At 37.4% G+C, this 18180-nt stretch overlaps 1 protein-coding gene across 1 annotated transcript in view; it reads left to right on the plus strand.

The window, feature by feature from the left end:
• Nucleotides 1–629: 629 nt before the first annotated feature.
• The window catches only part of WDR64 (WD repeat domain 64), a gene marked incomplete at its 5' end in the record, with an annotated part of 60299 nt that continues 42748 nt past the window's right edge, over nt 630–18180 (plus strand). The window contains 6 exons of the mRNA XM_010147100.1: nt 630–659; nt 5423–5530; nt 7181–7395; nt 7914–8048; nt 10218–10297; nt 16485–16624. Coding sequence (XP_010145402.1) covers nt 630–659; nt 5423–5530; nt 7181–7395; nt 7914–8048; nt 10218–10297; nt 16485–16624 — 708 coding nt within the window. The remainder of the gene's footprint in view (nt 660–5422; nt 5531–7180; nt 7396–7913; nt 8049–10217; nt 10298–16484; nt 16625–18180) is intronic.

Here is an 18180-nt window from a genome sequence, read left to right on the forward strand (position 1 = left end):
TTGTTAGGGGACAGAGATGACCCTGTCTCTGCTGGATGGTGGTGACAGGTATGCCTACTACTGTGTGACTTTAAACACTTCAGGTTTTGTCACGCTGTCCCCAGATAGTTAACTTTGCTGAAAGATGCTATACTGATATGGATATTCAAATTTGCAGCCTAATGTGCTACCTCTGCCTGGGATTTTGCTGGCACTAGTTGACATGTCATATGGGCCAGCATAAGCTTAGGTTTCTGTATGCCACATCCTACCTCTTTCAGTAGTTGAAGCTGTTCTAGCTGTGAAGAACTATTAGAAGCCCAATTCCATGAGAACAGCTGATTTGTAGTCCACTGTGAAAATGAGTATTTTTTTTTCTTATTCTGCTCACTCTAACATCACAATTTTTTAAAAAAACCAAAGCAACAAACCATGAAACAACTGTGAGAGGGTTTCAGTTCCTCACTATAAACTGGGGAGCAGACAGTCAGTAGGTTAAAGAACTTTCTCAGAAGATCTTAACTACAAACTCTTTCTGTTGGCTATTACTGATTTGTTCTGCCTGTGATGCAGGAGACTGACTGTGTTCAGATTTTTAATTTAATTTCTAACTTGTTATTGAGACAACATATTTTCGGTTTTTTTTTCAGATGAGGGTTCTGGCAACCACCAGCATTAAAGTGAGTTAATTTTCCTCCTTCTGTTAAATCATTTGAATTAAAAATCAGCAGGTAGTAAAGTGAAGTAATTAGAAACTGCTACTTATAACCTTGAGACTTCTGCATAATTTGGCATAGGGTGCCATAGGTCAAACAGATTCAATTTACTCCTTTAAGTTATAGAAACAATTGTGTAACTTGATTTCTTTACTCTGATAAAAAGAAACCTCAGATAAATGTTGCTTTTTCTACAAAATTGTCCTTTACCTACTACCTTTCCAGAATTATTTCTTCGAAGTTCCAACACTTCACCACTGTAACATTTAAATAAGAAAAATTTTAAGTTCATTAGTGAAAAAGAGTTCTACACTTTGCTGGGTAGATTGGTTGGCTACACAGCATCTACTTTAAAAGCTCATTTTTACCCTTGGGCTATCACTGCAGATTTTAGGTGATGATCCCCCTTCAGATGACCTGCAGACAAGAGAACTGTCAGCGGTCATAACAAAGTGATGTGACCCCTTGACTAAAAGTCCCTGTAGGTATCTTGTGCCGGGGGGGTAGTGCCTTTTGTTGATTCTCTCTCACATATTGCAGATGTTCTAAAACACAATAGAAATACTCCAGACCACAGGCCCTACTACTCCAACACAGAAAACAACTCTGGGCCTGAGTTGCATATAAATTGTTGTAAGGACTAATCTGACCTGTGGAATCAATGCAGAGATGTAAACTGAGAAACATTATTGGGACCTATCAACTTTTGGAAACGTTGACTAGAATCAGCTTAGAATTTCTTCTACAGCTGTGTTACAGGACTGAATTTTAGTAGTTTGTTCCTGCTTCGATTGTAGGAACAACTTCACCAGTCCAAATATGTCAGGGTAGGGTGAGAACAATATTTGGTGCTTATCCCTGGAGATGCCAAGGAGAAGCAGCTGGAGTGCCAGCCTGATGCTGCCATGGGCAGCGTGCAGCTGCAGGGTCTTCTTCCTCTCTGAGCACTAAGAATGATTCCTCAATGGATATGGAAGTCTTTGCTGTGGCAGTAGGATGATATTTGGCAGCTGTAGCAGAATTAGGCACTGTTGAAGGATATCTCTGCTATAAAAAAATGTGAAAGGAGGATATGTTTAACATAAAGGTATCACTCAGTATTATGGTGTAATACCATAATTGTTAGGGCTGTGATTCCAAACAGATACAATACCAAAACTCGTAGTTTTAGTATCCATACACAACACACTTTATTATCTGTGAGCACCCACTTCCATTCAGCTTTTCACCACATCTGTCTGGCATAGCCTTATCTGCTGTCTCCCTTTGTCATGTGCCACTCTCCCACACTTTCGCAGCTGTTTCCACTTTTTCAGCCTTCCCTAGGCAAAGGAAGAAGTAGGTTTGAAATAGTTCGGATTCCTCCCCTTTGGGTGGAGGATCATTGCTGCTGGGGATCCTTAGATCAGATGGAATCATTACTGCTGAACATGGTAGGATGTAAAGTGTTTCAGGGGAAAATCTTTGGGACATTGGCTGGGGAGCTGATTGACAGTAAGAAGAAAAGATTGATAGTGAGAAACCCATGCCCCCAACCTTATGAAATCCTCTGTCTCTGCATCTGAGAGATTTCATGGTATTTGGTTGTGTCATGCTATTTTGTTGTTGTTATTATATTCACCTTTTTGGTATCAGAATTGTGAAATTTTCAGATGGTCTAGTTAAAACGCTGCTTCTTTCTTCTCTGCCTTGTCTTAGGAAATAGGTGATCTTAGTTAACATTTTTAATTAAGTGTTTGCACCAAATGATCCTGTCCTTAGCCAATTTACTTTCTTCTCATCCTTCCTCTAACTACTGCAGTGAAAACAGAATTAAAATGGCTATTACTGGGCTTGAGGTTTAACTTTTTGATGGTTGTTAAAACATTTTCATGTTTGCAGGAAAAAAAAATTTTCATATTTGCAGGATATTTTAAGCTATTGTTTTCTTAAAATGGAAATTTATATCCTTATGCTAAATTAAAATTAAATAAAATTCTGGATTGTTTTGAGAGAATTTCCCACTTTCCAGGCCGTTGAAATATACGATGCTATTAAGTTTTTTACTTGAGAATTCTTTGAGAGATATATTTCTAGAATTGGGCTGGGTTTTTTTATTTTAAAGTATGTTTATTGAAACTGAAGCTTTGCATTTTAATTGCTTTTACCTAAATACTTATTAAAAATTAAAGGCCAATACCTTACATAAGTGTAAATCACCACCCACCATTTACTTGCTAAAGATATGAACCATACTAGTTGAAGACCTCGGCACTAAATGGTTATAATGTACAACTATGAATAATGCCTCACAATTAATTTCTGAATAGCTAATGAGAAAAAGTTGCCTTTTCCTTGCAGAACTTACAATTCTTTTTTGTAGATCTACAGAAATAACAGTTCATTCTTTTCTCACTGCAATGCTATTTTCATGTTTTAACATCATCATCACTACTGGCACTAGGTAATCGGTCAAGCTATGTATTTGTAGGCATCTTTGTCAAATGAAGTGAGGTACTGAGTTCAGAGATGTTATTGGACTCCAAACCTACCATCAATTGGTAAATGATGTGCGTAGAGGGTGGCTAACAAATTGCAGAATAATCCTTAGGTTCTCCTACTCTCTACCATACAGTGTTCTCACTGTTAAGGTATTTCAGAACAGGGACTTACTCAAACAGAGCAACAGAGGTCTTGACCCTGAGGATATTGAGCTGGAAAGGCTGTGAAACATAGCAGTTCTAGGAATACAATTCAGTGGATTGCAGCCATCAGAACTTTCCCAGCATCACGATGGTATAGACAGAACATGAACTATGTGTACGGATAATTTACGATTTTGTTCCGGGGATGTTATGGAGAACAGTTCACCTCAAGAAAACCTGATTTCATTTCTTGATGAGATTATGTGACTGACTGGAAAGAATAGAGGCATAAATATAATACACTTAAAACTCTTTGTAGTATTTGACTTTTAGTGTCATATGACTTTCCATTTTAAAATATGAACACTGAAAAAAATACTAGAGTACATGTTAAATGAATTAAGAATTTTCCAGATGAAATGTCCCAAAAATAGTAGTCAGCATAGAATCATCAATCAATGATGATAGGAATACAGGTAGTGAACAAACTACTTTTCTGGAAGAATGGAAATTAAATTACTTTTAAACATAGCATAGAAAAGCATTAACAGACCCAGTGGATGAGGCAGACAAACAGAAACAGAGACTGTATTGGAAATGAGAGAGTGAAGCTAGAGTCCTTGAGTGACAGGATGGAATGAGGAAATAATGAAATTCTTATAGTCTCTGGCAGACTGTTCTATCAGCCATGTCTCAGTGTATCTAATTCATAGAATAACAGAACGGTTTGGGTCGGAAGGGACCTTAAAGGCCATCTAGTTCCACCCCCCCTGCCATGGGCAGGGACCCCCTCCACTGGATCAGGTTGCTCAAAGCCTTGTCCAGCCTGGCCTTGAACACTTCCAGGGATGGGGCATCCACAGCTTCTCTGGGGAACCTGTTCCAGTGCCTCACCACCCTCTCTGGGAAGAACTTCTTCCTGATGTCCAATCTAAATCTACTGTCTTTCAGTTTAAAGCCATTACCCCTTGTCCTGTCACTACAGGCCCTTGTAAAAAGTCCCCCCCAGCTTCCTTGTAGCCCCTTCAGGTTCTGGAAGGTGCTATAAGGTCTCCCCAGAGCCTTATCTTCTCCAGGCTGAACAAGCCCAACTCTCTCAGCCTGTCCCCATAGCAGAGGTGCTCCAGCCCTCTGAGCATCTCTGTGGCGTCCTCTGGATTCACTGCAACTGGCTGATATCCTTCTTATATGTATTTTAGGTATTCATATGCAGAGATAAATGATGTTCAACCTTTCACATGCTGGAATAATTGAGAAAAGTTTAACTTTCTACAACTAAACTTTACAAAAATTTTTAGTGTCATAATTACATTAGAGACCAAGTTAGTTTATATACTTACACTCTGCAAGACCCTAATAGTCTCTGTTTCCCACCAATCCACAGAATAATTTTGGTTCCAGTTTTATTAGGCAGTTCTGGATATCAGTTTCTCCCTCACTATTCTCTCCATAGCTAATGATGCTGAGCCATCAGAGTATGAACGTGGACTTCAGCTTCCCTCTCTTATCACAGTATCTGCAACTAGAAAATCAGGCTGTCAAGCAAGAACTTGGCAGCAGTTAGTCCCTAAGCAAATGAAACAAGGAACACACCCATGCATTGCTATGCAAAGGTATCTTAATGCTTTCCATGTTCTTAGGAAAAATCCTTCTCTCATAGGGTTGAGAGCTATTTCTCCCCTAAAGAATTAGCAGTGAAAGAGAAACAGATGTTAAAATAACATGTGCCTTCTGCTCTGACTGGTTTTACTCCAAATAGGAACAGCTCTATTCATCAAAGGAAAGGTCTGCTTGCAGTTAAGTGGACATTTAAAATCCAGTCAAGTAAATTGAGCTTGATCTTTCTTTTACCATAAAGCATCCTAGCCATTGTATTGTGGGATCCACTGGCTTAGAGACATGATTATTTTTAAGATGTTTTTTCACTAAAAAGGAGAGAAAAACTGACAGAAATTACGACCTAAGAAGCATTAAAACCATTTCTGGTTTTAAAGAGGGCATAAGAACACATTCATATGTGAATATTCATATGAAGTTTTTTAACAAAATCTATACAAGGGAAACAGACAACAACTTTTGTTGTTATGTTTTTATTTTTAACAGGATGATGCTTGCATCACTGGATGTGATTTCCTACCTCAGCTGAAACGTGTCGTGGCAGTAACTGGAAGGACCATCACCGTCTGGGACTATAAATCAAAAAGGATTCAGGTATTATGCAGGGTCAGATAAATATTAAAAAGGAAGCCTGAAAAAGATTAGTCTTTTTTCAATGTTCACTCACATTGCTTTTGTCTAACAGGATGAAGGCGTTAACTTTTGTCTTTGTAGGAACTTAGTGAAGCAGCAGAATTTATACTAAAGAAGTAAAACCCTTTCTGCACCAAATGGGATTATTAGACTGTCTTAAAAACTTGGTGGAAAGAGGAAAATTTTATACTATGTTGGGAGAAAAAAAAAAACCAAACAAAAAAATCCCCGAAGAATTTATTTTCTATGTATATCTAATGCATATGTATGCACATGTATAGCTAACGTATGTGCATGTGCATATGTATATCTCAGAATCTATTAAGAATCAAGGGACAGGTTTCCCAAGGAATTTAACATAGACTTATCTGAGGTAATTTCCTGGTTTAAAGAAAATATTTCTTCATATTCTGTATTTTTTCCAGGCATTTCCAAGAGCAAAAGCAGTTTATGTCCAAACAGTTGAAGTTTTCTTGAATGCCTTATTACAAAATACGATTTTACACGGATTTCTGACCTATACCTTAGATTTTTCCTCCTGTGTCTGGGGCTTTTTTCAGCAGTTCTGAGTTTGCTGAGAAGATTAGAGGAAGTAAAGAAAATATTTTAGGACAAGATCAAGACTTAGGATTGGGTTTTTTAATTGTTTTCAATATTAAAAGCCTCTCCCCAAGCTGATACAGGTCAATGGAAGTCTTTCTGTCACTCAATTGGACTCCTGGAAAGAAAGGGTCAAAAATGTATTCTCTAGTCATTATTTTCCAGACTTCCTTCAGTCACTACATCAGTGAGAGTTGAAACTGTCCTATGGATGAATAGGAGCAGTTCTCTTTCAAGACCACAGGGATAATACATAAGCAGTTCTATATCTGAGTTATGTCTCTTTAATGTTTCTGTGCCACACAGATAACACTGAAGCAGTTAATTCCTATGGCATATGAACAGTTGCCAGTTTAGGCTGGCAAGGATGATTTAATAAAATAACAGATGGAGTCATGCAGTAGAACAATAAACTGTATAATGCAGATGACCCAAAATCCCATTCCCAGGACTTGTCGGTCTAGAAAAATACCACACTGGCTTGCAGCTGCATTCATTCACACTATCTTAATTCCTGAAAATTCAAACACCTGCCCATATAAGTACAGTTGGTACTCCCAAGCTGTATTAATAATTAGGACTTTGATATGATTTCTGTATGCATGTTACTGCAACATTTTGTGGTTTGAATAATTCCTTAATTTGGCTATTTCTCATTTTCTTGTAGACAGCATCTTATTTTTTAACAGGAAACCATATACAGTCTTAGCAAATATACCATCCCACTTAGCATGGTGAGATCCTCCCCAAAATTTGTAATTAATATTTCCTCACTGAAGTGGAAAAGGCAACCTATGAAATAAAGTCTCACTGAAATCCTTAAATTTTGCATTTAACTTCACGTGGTGATGATCTTCCAAGAGTTTCTAATACAGGAAACAGCTATCACAGGTGCAGCTTGAAAAACAAAGTCAAGAATTGAATGCTGATCTAAGTAGATAAGTGTGATATATTCAGTCAACTTAAGGGCTCGTGTGCAATATCTAATAATCTATCTACCGTATTTCACAGAATAATTGCTTTGCCATCAAACCAATGGAAAACAGTCTGCTCTGCGTTTGCACAGTGCCTATGTCAGATCACCTGGCTAACGATAATATCCTATTTGGAGATTATAAGGGTTTTGTTCACCTGCTTACTGTGATCAGTGATGACTTTGGATTGACACAACTTAAAGATGAAAAAGAATCAGAGCTTCAGGTCTTGGACTCCAAAACTTTTAACATGTAGGTGCTTGTTATAAAAAATTATCACTGGCTTTTTTATTTTTTTTTTTAATTTGGGTTTTCTCTGGCCTAAATGGAGGGTTAGCTTTTGTGTATAAATTAACCACCCCCTAACAATGACATTTTTTCAAACTGCAGTAAGTTTGATTTTCTTTTTGTTCTGTGAAGGAAATATTTTTTTTAGTAGAAGACTTTACAAGAGATCTTACAACAGAGAGGCTTCAGAGTAAAATTCTAGGGAAGAATTTGCAATTGCTGTTATCCAGTTTGGCATAGGCACAACGTTATTGTGCCTAATTAGATGGAAGCATAATTGCTACTAGAGAAGTGCATGATTCAACCCTAACTTTAGCTCTGCTTACTTTTGAGCTGGATGACTGGTTCTGTATCTGCCCCGGATATTAAATGCTAGCATTGGCTGTGTATTGGTTTTGGCACTGACAAAATCCCTATCCACCTACGGGCATTTTACAGTAGATACTACTATATCCTAATAACATCTTCATTTATATTCCTAGTGCTAAGCGCAAGCTACATGATGACTGGGTTGTGAAAGTTAAGTATATTTCTGGCCTAAATTGTTTTGGATCCTGCTCCTTGGACAGCATTCATTCATTTATTTTGGATGACATAAAGCGACTAAAAGACGAATTGTAAGTATGTGACATCTGAAAAAACAGACATTTGCTTTATAATTCTGCATGACATCAGTGCCTTGCAAGGTGCCATCCTGTTGTATTGAAGCTGTCTTTTCTATAAGCATTGTTAATACAAACAAGAGTACAACTACTTAAATACCTGAACATTTTTTGTTAGCTTTTGATGTAGGAGAGGACTGTCCATATATGTTTGTTACTCACAACCCTTACAAATAAGTTACGTTGGCAGTATTGTCTACTCCAATTTCCCCTCAACAGGCAAATTCTCGTTAGAAAATTGATTGCTTTGTTACATGTATATCATGTATCCGTTAATTTAAAATTTATATCCACACAAAATATATTCAACTAAGTTTCATTTACAGTTTCAGTTACACAAGCTTAAACTAAGACATTTATTCTGAGGACTGTGAAATGGATTCATTATGCAGCAGGAAAGACGTTGTGGCCTCCTTATTTGTGCCATATCCTTGTCCATATGGCCCATCAGTAGTATAGCTGATTCAAAGCCTTACTAGTCTGTGATTTCAGAAGATTTTAACCCAATTAAAAAATAAATAATACAAACACGATTTGATGAAAAAAGGAACAATAACATATAGATAGAACTTTTCATTCACATATCTCAAAGCATTGTAAATGTTAGATCAGCTTCACAATTCCTCTGTGAGGAACATCCAGAGATTAATAGTTTTTTAAGGCAAGTATCAACAGCTATGATAATCTAGTTTATCCCTTCTATGACACAGGCCACAAATATTCACGTAGTAATTCTTGCATCAATCCAACAACTTTAGGTTTTATGAATATTGTGTATCTGTTGTGGAGGGGGAAAGCAAAATATGCAATAATTATAGCTTGTCCAATGTCACATACTGTGTTGGGAGAAAAGTTGAAAAATCCTATTTGGTATCGTTGGGAGTTTTTGAAAAATAGACCTAATTTGTGGATAGAGAAAACAAAGACTGCAGATGCAAAAGTATAGTCAAAAGAGTGTATGCTACCACCATACACAGTTTGTAATACAAAGCTGCTACAAGGCCACAACTTGAGCAGGATTTCACACTGCTGGAACCCCTTATTCACACTGATGTTGAATAGTATCAAGACCATTCATTAAAGAGCCAATAGGCAGTTATATAGAAGTATTAAATTTAAGAATTAAAGGAAAAAGATTACAAACTTAGAGGAAATCTGTCAATCACAGATTTAAATTTAAATCAATAAATTGCTATTTTATACCATCAAGAGAATTAAAATTACTCTGTTGGAGTTCTGGAAAGAAAGCTTTGCTCCTTCTAAATAACAGGGAGTGAACAGCCTTTTATTTACACCTGCCTAGAAAGAACAAGCTCGTTTACTAATCCATAAAGTTTCCAGAGTATTTTGCCAAAATTACTGTCATCCTCAGGTGTGGTTTCAATATTAATGGATACTCTTTAGCCCAAAATAAATGAACTACTTACTTTCCAAAACCCAATCTAAAAATCAAGACAATATTCAGTCATTAGCAGCAATGTATGAAACATGGAGAGAGAAGCAGAAGTTGCTCAAAGGATGGGTTTAGAAGGGACACTGAGTCAATCTCAGCCTGTGTTGGCTGTTTGAACACCCATGCTTTAGCAGTGAATACAACAGAATAATTCAGTTGACTTTCAGAATCTTGCAATCTATCATACAACACCAAATAGATAAAAAAGAGACTATGTGTTTTACAGTACATTATATGTAAGCAGCAGAAAAATAACTGCACTTCCTTTACACAAAATTGAGGCCACAATAGACCTCCATGTCTAAAACAGGCAGAGGCAGTTACTCAAACTTTTCTTCCATGATGAAAAGCACGTATGCAGATGTGTGTGAAGGCTTACTTTGGCCACAGCTACCATTTTAGGATTCTGTTTGGAATATGACTGATAAAGGGTTCAGGTGTTCAGATCAGAGATTTATTACTTTAATGGAGAATGCACCCTGTTTTATTGATGCTAGTACCACTGTAAGTCTATATGACTGTAAGTCATAAATCAATTTGCTTTTAACAAGAGATTGTATGTATTATGCAAACAGTTACTCTATATACTAAAGAACAGTAAAGTGGAATGACTATAGACTGTATTTTCCTAATGTTTCTTACCTGATTAACAGTTTAATTAATAATTGCAGACCTGTAAAGGAATTTTCTGTCAGTAGAGGAGTGAATGCCTTCACATACTGTAGGAAAGCAAAAGTGATTGTCACTGGGGGTAAGTACTTGGGCTTTTTCCAAGAGATTGTTCTGTTGTTAATTTTTTTTCCTCCAGTTAAGTAAGATAAATGAAGCTGAGTTAGTATTTAAGAATTTAAATAATATTTTTTTCTTAAATGATAGAAACCAGGTCTTGCTTTTAGTTGCTGGGAGCATCACTCTGAAAAGGTACACTTCCTGACAGGTATCTAGCAAGGGCTCAGTCTGGGTTTGATTCAAGTATCGTGCTATTTACATAATAAAACAGGAGAAACAGTATGTTGAACTACTTTGAGGCACCTTTCCAAGTCACAGCAGTGACTGTCTTGGCTGGATTATACACATTACTCCTTGCAGTATCAGCGGAGCTCCTATCCTTTCCTGTTACTCTTTGGCCATTCTTTCCTATCTTTAGCAATTAACTGGCCCATCTTAAACTTTATCTCTGATCATGTTTCCCCAAAGCTTTACTGTTTATTCTTTCTCCCAAAGCAGACTTCAGAAGTAGCCCTCTTACATCCATGTCTTACCTGTTATCCAATAATTTTGAGCATTTCTATTGCAGTGGTTATATTTTATGCTGCAGAAATGTGGCTAGAGTATGGAAACAGTCTTCTTTGTATATTCTGTCTGACAGGGTGATGCCCTTGAGTCACATTGATGCTGCTTATCTTGAAGTCTTCAGTATAAGTCTTGCTTAAAACTTTGTTAAAAATTGCGATAGAAAACATAGCAGTTCTTATGTCTATATTTAACAAGAAGAAAAAATGGCCAAGGCTCTGCTGTCTAGCTTTGATAATATGCAAGACAGTAAAATCAATTTGGGAAAAAAAAAAAAAAAAGGACCTAGACATGGAAAATAATGCAATTCAAGTTGAATTGTAGCAGTTTACCAAAGGGAAAACTGTGACAGATATCAAAATGAGTATCAGACAGTTCTATTGATTTTCTAGACACGAGATTTAAAGGGAATGCAATAGGGCTATAGGAAAGTTTTTAGTGAATATTCTGAAGTTCAGCCTTGGAGGAGATCTTATTTACACTGATTACCTTGTCACAAAGATATTTATTGAATACATAAATTAGGGAGACCCTATAAAACAGAATGTGGTTAGTATTTCCTACAGGTAGAACTGCAAGATTTTACCATAGTAATAAAAGCAGGGTGAAGTGTCTGAATAGGATAGAAGGTCAGTTACTCAGGAACTAATAAAAGTTTCTGTTAGACACTGAAATGTCTTCTTACAGAAATAGCAGAATAAGAGAAAAATCTGGATAAACTTCCTAAAACCATAAGAATAGCTATGGTAGGCCAGATCAAAGGTCTGCCTTTCCCCACTATCCCCTCATTGACAGTCACCAGCAATAAACATGGCAGAGTATAGGAATATTCCCCCTAGGTACCTGTGTTAGTTGAATTATCTGTTCTGCAGGTAACAAAGCATTAACTTTTCTCAATTTGACACTAGTAAATCCTCATGTTGTACTGGAATCCACTGTATGGTTGATGTGAGCCATGTTTGAGAAAGATTAGTTGAATATGGAAAAACAGTGGGGAAAACCTATCACACAGAGTCTAAAAGGTGTATTTTATATAGCCTAGCAAAATGACAATTAACAAGGAATAGAATTGCTATATATAAAATATCAGAAGAACAAACATTAGAGCAAAAATTAGAGAAGGGATGTTCTGGAAGAGCCTTCTGAATAATGGCATGTTCCTGGATCATAACATTTACATACCCCTGAGTTGGAAGCCTGTCTTGCTTGTTCACCCACTGGCCTTCATCTTGATACTAAAAGGCATCCTCCTGTCCCTCATCCTCATTCCCAGTGCTTAGCCCTGCTACTTCCCTTTGAACATAAAAGGAAATTATTCCTGAGCTGGATTACTAAGAGTCACAGGAGACCGCGGGAATGCGTGGCCAAAGATGAAGACAGGGTGGGATCATCTCTTTCAATTTCACTGTGAAGTTTAGATCAGCCAGGCGCTACTATGAATCTGACCCAGAATTAAGAATAACGCTACAGTGCTTGAAAGAACAACCTAGTAAAGTCCTCAGCAGTTGAGCTTCAGAGTTCAGTGCTCTATTAATAAAACACACTGCTCACAGTAGCACATCAGTCAGATGAGAGAATGCTATGTTTACCTCTGTATCTTAAAAGCCATCTCTCTTTCTTGCCTGGCTGACAAAATGCATGTTGATGATCCTGTAATGGGAGAATTAAACCTTTTAAAATGAACATAGGCTAGTCTTGTTGATTAGGAAGCCTGCAATTTTGCCTGTAATGTGCTCTCAAAATCAAAGACCAGAGCAGGTAAATAATTCAGGAATCATACTATCTAGACTTCTTGGTGGCATGGGCAATCATTTGTAAAAGCTCTGTTTATATGTTACGTTCAGCAATTAAAAGGAAAAAAAAAAATCCAGGCTTTGATTGCAGGCTAGCTTCTAAATAAATCTGCTAAGCACTGCACTAAGAGCCAACCTATTGTTTTTTAGCCAGGTGTTTTTACCACAAATGGTATGCAAAACACTACAATGTACTATTACACTGGGAAGCGACTATTAAAAAACTCATGTTTTAACACCCTTACGCTTCCATCGTTTATTTAGTTGCATTTGAATATAGGCATGAGTTTGCCAGTACTGCAACATTATCTAATTTTGTCTTCCAGATATTTGACATTTATAATAATGAGTAAGAAAGATAGAAGCAAACCTGGTACAGAGTTCACTTTTCATGCTAAAAGCTAGACTTCAACCAGTAAGATGATAAAAACCTGAGAGTGGCCTAAAATATGGATCCCACAGTGATTTAGAATAACTTTTCTGTGTAGCATTTTGCATTAACATTGTAGAGTGGTATGGTTTTCTTCATATTCTGTATTCATTTCCATTCCAACTACATCTTAATCATCACCTCAGGGAACAGCTACAGTTAAATCAAATTATTTATGCATATAAAAGCTGGAGATGATCAGTTTTAAATGATATGATACATCAACTTCTAACCCTGTTAGTTCTTCCAATCCAGCTACTGTTCTCCTGTGAGCAATAAAGTAGAATAAAAACTATTAGTGATTTCTAAATCTAGCAGTAGCGTCTTAAGACTGATTAAAGGAAGTCTTCTGTGCTTGCTCAGTATCCTCTGTGTATTCTTCTTTTTTTTTTTTTTTTTTTACTGGCACAATGCATTGCTATCGACATTTTCAGGAATTCCCAGGAATCCTAATTTAGAAATCACATCTCAGGACTCCACAAATGTTAGCCCTCAGAAGCATGTTCAAAAAAGGTATTGGAATCCGTAACATCTAGCTAGAATAGAACTGTGGGCATAGAATCTGACTTTTAACAAAACTCTAAACATATGCTTTCAGAATTATTTATCTTGGAAGGGAGAACATTGATCTGAGCCCATCATGATTCAAATAATTGATTTCACAGAATCTTAGATATTTGCTGTCAGATACATAGATAATTCATCTTCTTCAAGCTTTTCTTGAATGTGCTTAGTATCCATGCCTTCTGTGTCAGGGTTCTGAATCCCAGAGGCATATTTGGGACACAGAGAGAATAAACGTTCCAGCAAATACTCCAGTGAAGCAGTGAATGTTAGGGCCAATCTGGTATTAGTCGAGGAAGAGGGGAGAGAATGCATCTACTATAACAAATCCACAACAGTAAAAGGAACTAAAACTAATCCACTATTTCACAGAAGCAAACAGTATTTTTAATGCAGGGAAATGTTTTCTTTCCTAATGACACTTGTTCTTCATGTTAGTATCTTAACATGTTTACTGATTCTATTCTTAAAAGAAACTCTCTGTGCCTCAGTTAAAGGGCACTATCTTCCCATGCATTCATCTTCCATCACCTCAGGAATATAAAGTACAGAGCTATTAGGAAGACTAATAAAGATCCTCAAAAGTGCAGCAAGTAGGTAGTTGAGTTGGTCAGATACTGTCCACAGCTTCTACCAAGCTCACCATCACTTTGAGACATGACAGTTTCCATCTGGGGCTGCTAAAGGGCATGTTGCTGAAGCAGTGTCTGTTCGCTCTAACATTCTAACTGATCTCATCAGTCTCACTAGAGGCTTCTGCCTACCATTTTCTCTGTCCTCCTGTTGACCTCATGGAAGGTCTGCAAGCTGAGCTTTAGTCCCATGGTCTTGTTTCTCAGTAACGTATACTGGCCTGGTCACAAGGGTTCTGGTAACCTGCAGGACATGTCTATGTTGGCCTAACACAATCTGGGGGAGTGAGCAGGAGGCCACCATGTTCTGCAGTTTCCCTATCCAAAAGCATTTCACAAACCACTTGTACAATTATAGCCCTTTTAAGCTTATTCCTGCCATGCTCACCTCATAGACAGCTAATCTAGAATACTGCCTGGAAATCCCCCTGAAAAGAAACTGATTCCCACTGAATTTAGGGCTGCTCAGCCTTTCCTAAGCAGAATTATCCCTCCAGGGTGCCAGTACAGTTGTTTGCGTGGTTGCATTCTGTCACACTTGTGAAATGAGCTGGCACAAACCAAAATGACTTTCTGTTGTAGCTATTTTAAGAGTAGATCATTCCTCCATTGAGCCTCTCATTTAGAGAGAAGCCACATACACAGTGGAGCCCATTTAACTGAGAGGACAATAATGTTTAATGGAGGAAAAGGGAGATGAGGTGCTCCTAAATGAATCACATATTGCTGTATTAAGAAGGAAAGGAATAGAATTTTGGAGAGAGAGGGAGAGGGACTGACCGATGCCAGTAGGTTGAACAAGCTTAAGGAAGATCCCTGGAGAGCAGACTGCAAGAGCTTTTCTCTTTGTTAATAAAACTGAGCTGAGCATCATAGTCTTGTGGTTGGCTGAATGTTCTCTTGGGACATGTACTTGCTAGTCTATGGGGTTTTTTTGGCTTTCTGCATTCTACTTTAAGCCAAGAGAAAACAAACTCGAACTGAATTTTAGCTAGAATGTGGCTGTTTCATTTCGTTTGTGTCAAAATAGAGTTTTTCCAGTACCTGAAGGGGCCTACAAGGATGCTGGGGGGGACTTTTTGCACGCGCCTGTAGTGACAGGACAAGGGGGAACGGGTTTAAATTGAAAGTGGGGGGATTTAGATTAGATATCAGGAAGAAGTTCTTCACGGAGACGGTGGTGAGGCCCCGGAACAGGTTGCCTAGAGATGTTGTGGATGCCCCATCCCTGGAAGTGTTCAAGGCCACGCTGGGTGTGGCATTGAGCAACCTGTTTTAGTGGAAGGCATCCCTGCCCATGGCAGGGGGGTTGGAACAAGATGATCTTTAAGGTCCCTTCCAACCCTAACCATTCTATGATTCTATGTTCCAATAACTGTGTACAATTCATACAATTGCAATATCTTCCAGGAATTGAAAGTTAAAATATAAATTAATGTCAAATTTAAACTGCGGTCTTGTTCTCTCGAAAATCCTGTGAAAAATATGAAATATTTCAGTGCGTAGGTACAGTCGAGTTTACATCAGTATTCAAACCCAGGAGTTTACCGATACATTTTTAACATCTTTTTATTTTTAAATATTTATGAAAACTATTACAAAAATAGTACCAAAAGACCCATCATCTATAATGCAATCAAGGATTGTTCCCTAAATTGTAGGTAAATATAATGCTTGCACATACAAATAAATACAAAGGACCTAATTCTCATTTACTTCAAGACACAACATCACACACCAGCAGTTATTGTTTCCTCTCTGCCCTCAACTTTCATGCCCTTCCTGTTCTCCACACACACCCTCTTCCATAGGTGGTCATCCCTTCATGTCCTGGTTAAGTAGACATAAAACTTATGTCTCAATTGTTGCATTTTTCTAAAATGGATCTTTGAACAAAGTATATCTGAGTCTGAGTTCTATGTGTAAGAATGTACTCAGCTCCAATGGGACTAGTGCGTGTAGTGTCCCTGACATTCCCCTAGCCGAAATAAAAAGGCTTTCTAAGGCAAATCAGTTATGTGTTTTTAATACAAGTTTAGGGATAAGTAACAAAGACATAAGCTGGAATACAGCCCATAGAATAAAAAATTCACATCCTTATGTGGGAGCTAGCTACATGATGAAAGCAGAGATTTATCAACACTAAACTCTCCATTACAAAGCCTATTTGTAATACCAGTGAGCATTCAATCTTTATGACTATACTTTTTTGTTTATTTGTTTCAGGTAATGACAAACTCCTTCGTTTGTGGCATCCCGCTATTAATAGTAGGCCTACAGGGAAGCTGTCAGGACACCGATGTAGTGTCATGGAAATTGAGACAAATGAAAAAGATCAACATGTCATTAGCCTTTCTTCTGCAAAGGTAAAGCATTTTTTAACTTCATGGAAATTGATGCTATAAATGAAAGTAGGAGTCTGGTTTTGAGTAAGAACTTTGGATAGTATCTAGTCCTAATCTCATTGCTTATTAGATCATTTATTTTAATAAAAAGGCAGAGGTTTATCTTAACATTTCCAAAATATTTTATATTGAGAAGCAAGATCAGAATGGAGCAATTTGACGTATTTTCTTTCTGAATGTGAGAAAACAATACTTACAATAGTAGGTATTAACATTCTGGTAATTCCCTTATTACTTTGGCAACTGCCAGAATTATAACATAACCTGTAGCTGACTCCTTCATTAAGTAGTAAGCACCTGCAAACACTTCCTACAGCTTCATTTGCCCTCCTTTACCTGCCAGCCTATTAAATCTACAGGTAGAGTTTTTCTTACACTGGTTACTCTATATATCATGTTCAACTATTGACCTCTTTCTTACAGTGTCTTTTGCAAGGTTTACTGATGCAAAACATTGTCCATGAACTGGAATACTAATTAAATCAATAATAAAACTTCTTCAACTAAATATTGCAAGATTCTGCTGGAAATGGATGGGTTTCCTTTAAGTTATTGGTGGCATTGTGGCGTCAGTGGTTTATCTTATTTGTTCAGGAGTGAATAAAAACCTTCTAAAAATAAATTAGAAGCCCCTGAAGGAGTAGTTATGAATGGCTCCAGACCTCTTTCAAAGTGGTCCTATGCAATATTTTCAACATTCAGCAGTACTCATCATTTTCATTAATATATACAATGATAGGAAAATGCATACCTGCTAAAATTACCAGTTGCCCAAAACTGGTAAAAGATGCAGGCCCTGAGCAGGAATATTAGAGTTCAGAATAGTCATTAAAATTAAAGGTATGATCTGCGGAAAATACACCCTATAAGGTAATAAGGAGCTAATATATTTAGTCTACTGAGATACCCATCTATTTTACAGGTTTCCAGGTTTTTATTGGGTTATGTAGGAAACATCACTGAGCTATTTAACCTGTCTGTACCACTCCTCTGCCTTAACTGCTTACAAGTGCTCATCGAGGTACCAGTAAATACCATGTTTGCACGTTTTTAATCCTATTCTTAAAATAACCCGTACCCTTCTAAAAGTACTACTAGCTGAAAATAAGTCATCAGAAATCTCCCATCTTCACATAATCCTGGATCCATAACTGTTCCCCCTTCCTCACTCCTATAAATCTGTACCTGTCTGTTGTGTAGGTAACTGCACATTTGCTACAGGTGTACATTACTGCCAAGTTAAGGAGGATTTTAACAGGTAGTCTGCAAGCTATACATGTAGGAAAAATGGGGTAAGACATAAGGCATGACTTAAGGGGAATGAATGTACATGAAGGTATTTATAGAAAAGCAACCAAGAGTGAAACCCCTGGAGCAGTAAATGACTAGATTTCTTGAAGTCCCTTCTGGGCCTTTCTGTGATTCAATATGATGACTCATAGGGAAGCAAAATCTATTTTACAAGTCTCCAAGTACGTGGACACTTACTTACCTGAATGTAGCTGAGTTGTGCCAGT

This window comes from Eurypyga helias, unplaced genomic scaffold, assembly GCF_000690775.1.
Source record: "Eurypyga helias isolate BGI_N326 unplaced genomic scaffold, ASM69077v1 scaffold6872, whole genome shotgun sequence".
NCBI classification, from domain to species: domain Eukaryota; kingdom Metazoa; phylum Chordata; class Aves; order Eurypygiformes; family Eurypygidae; genus Eurypyga; species Eurypyga helias.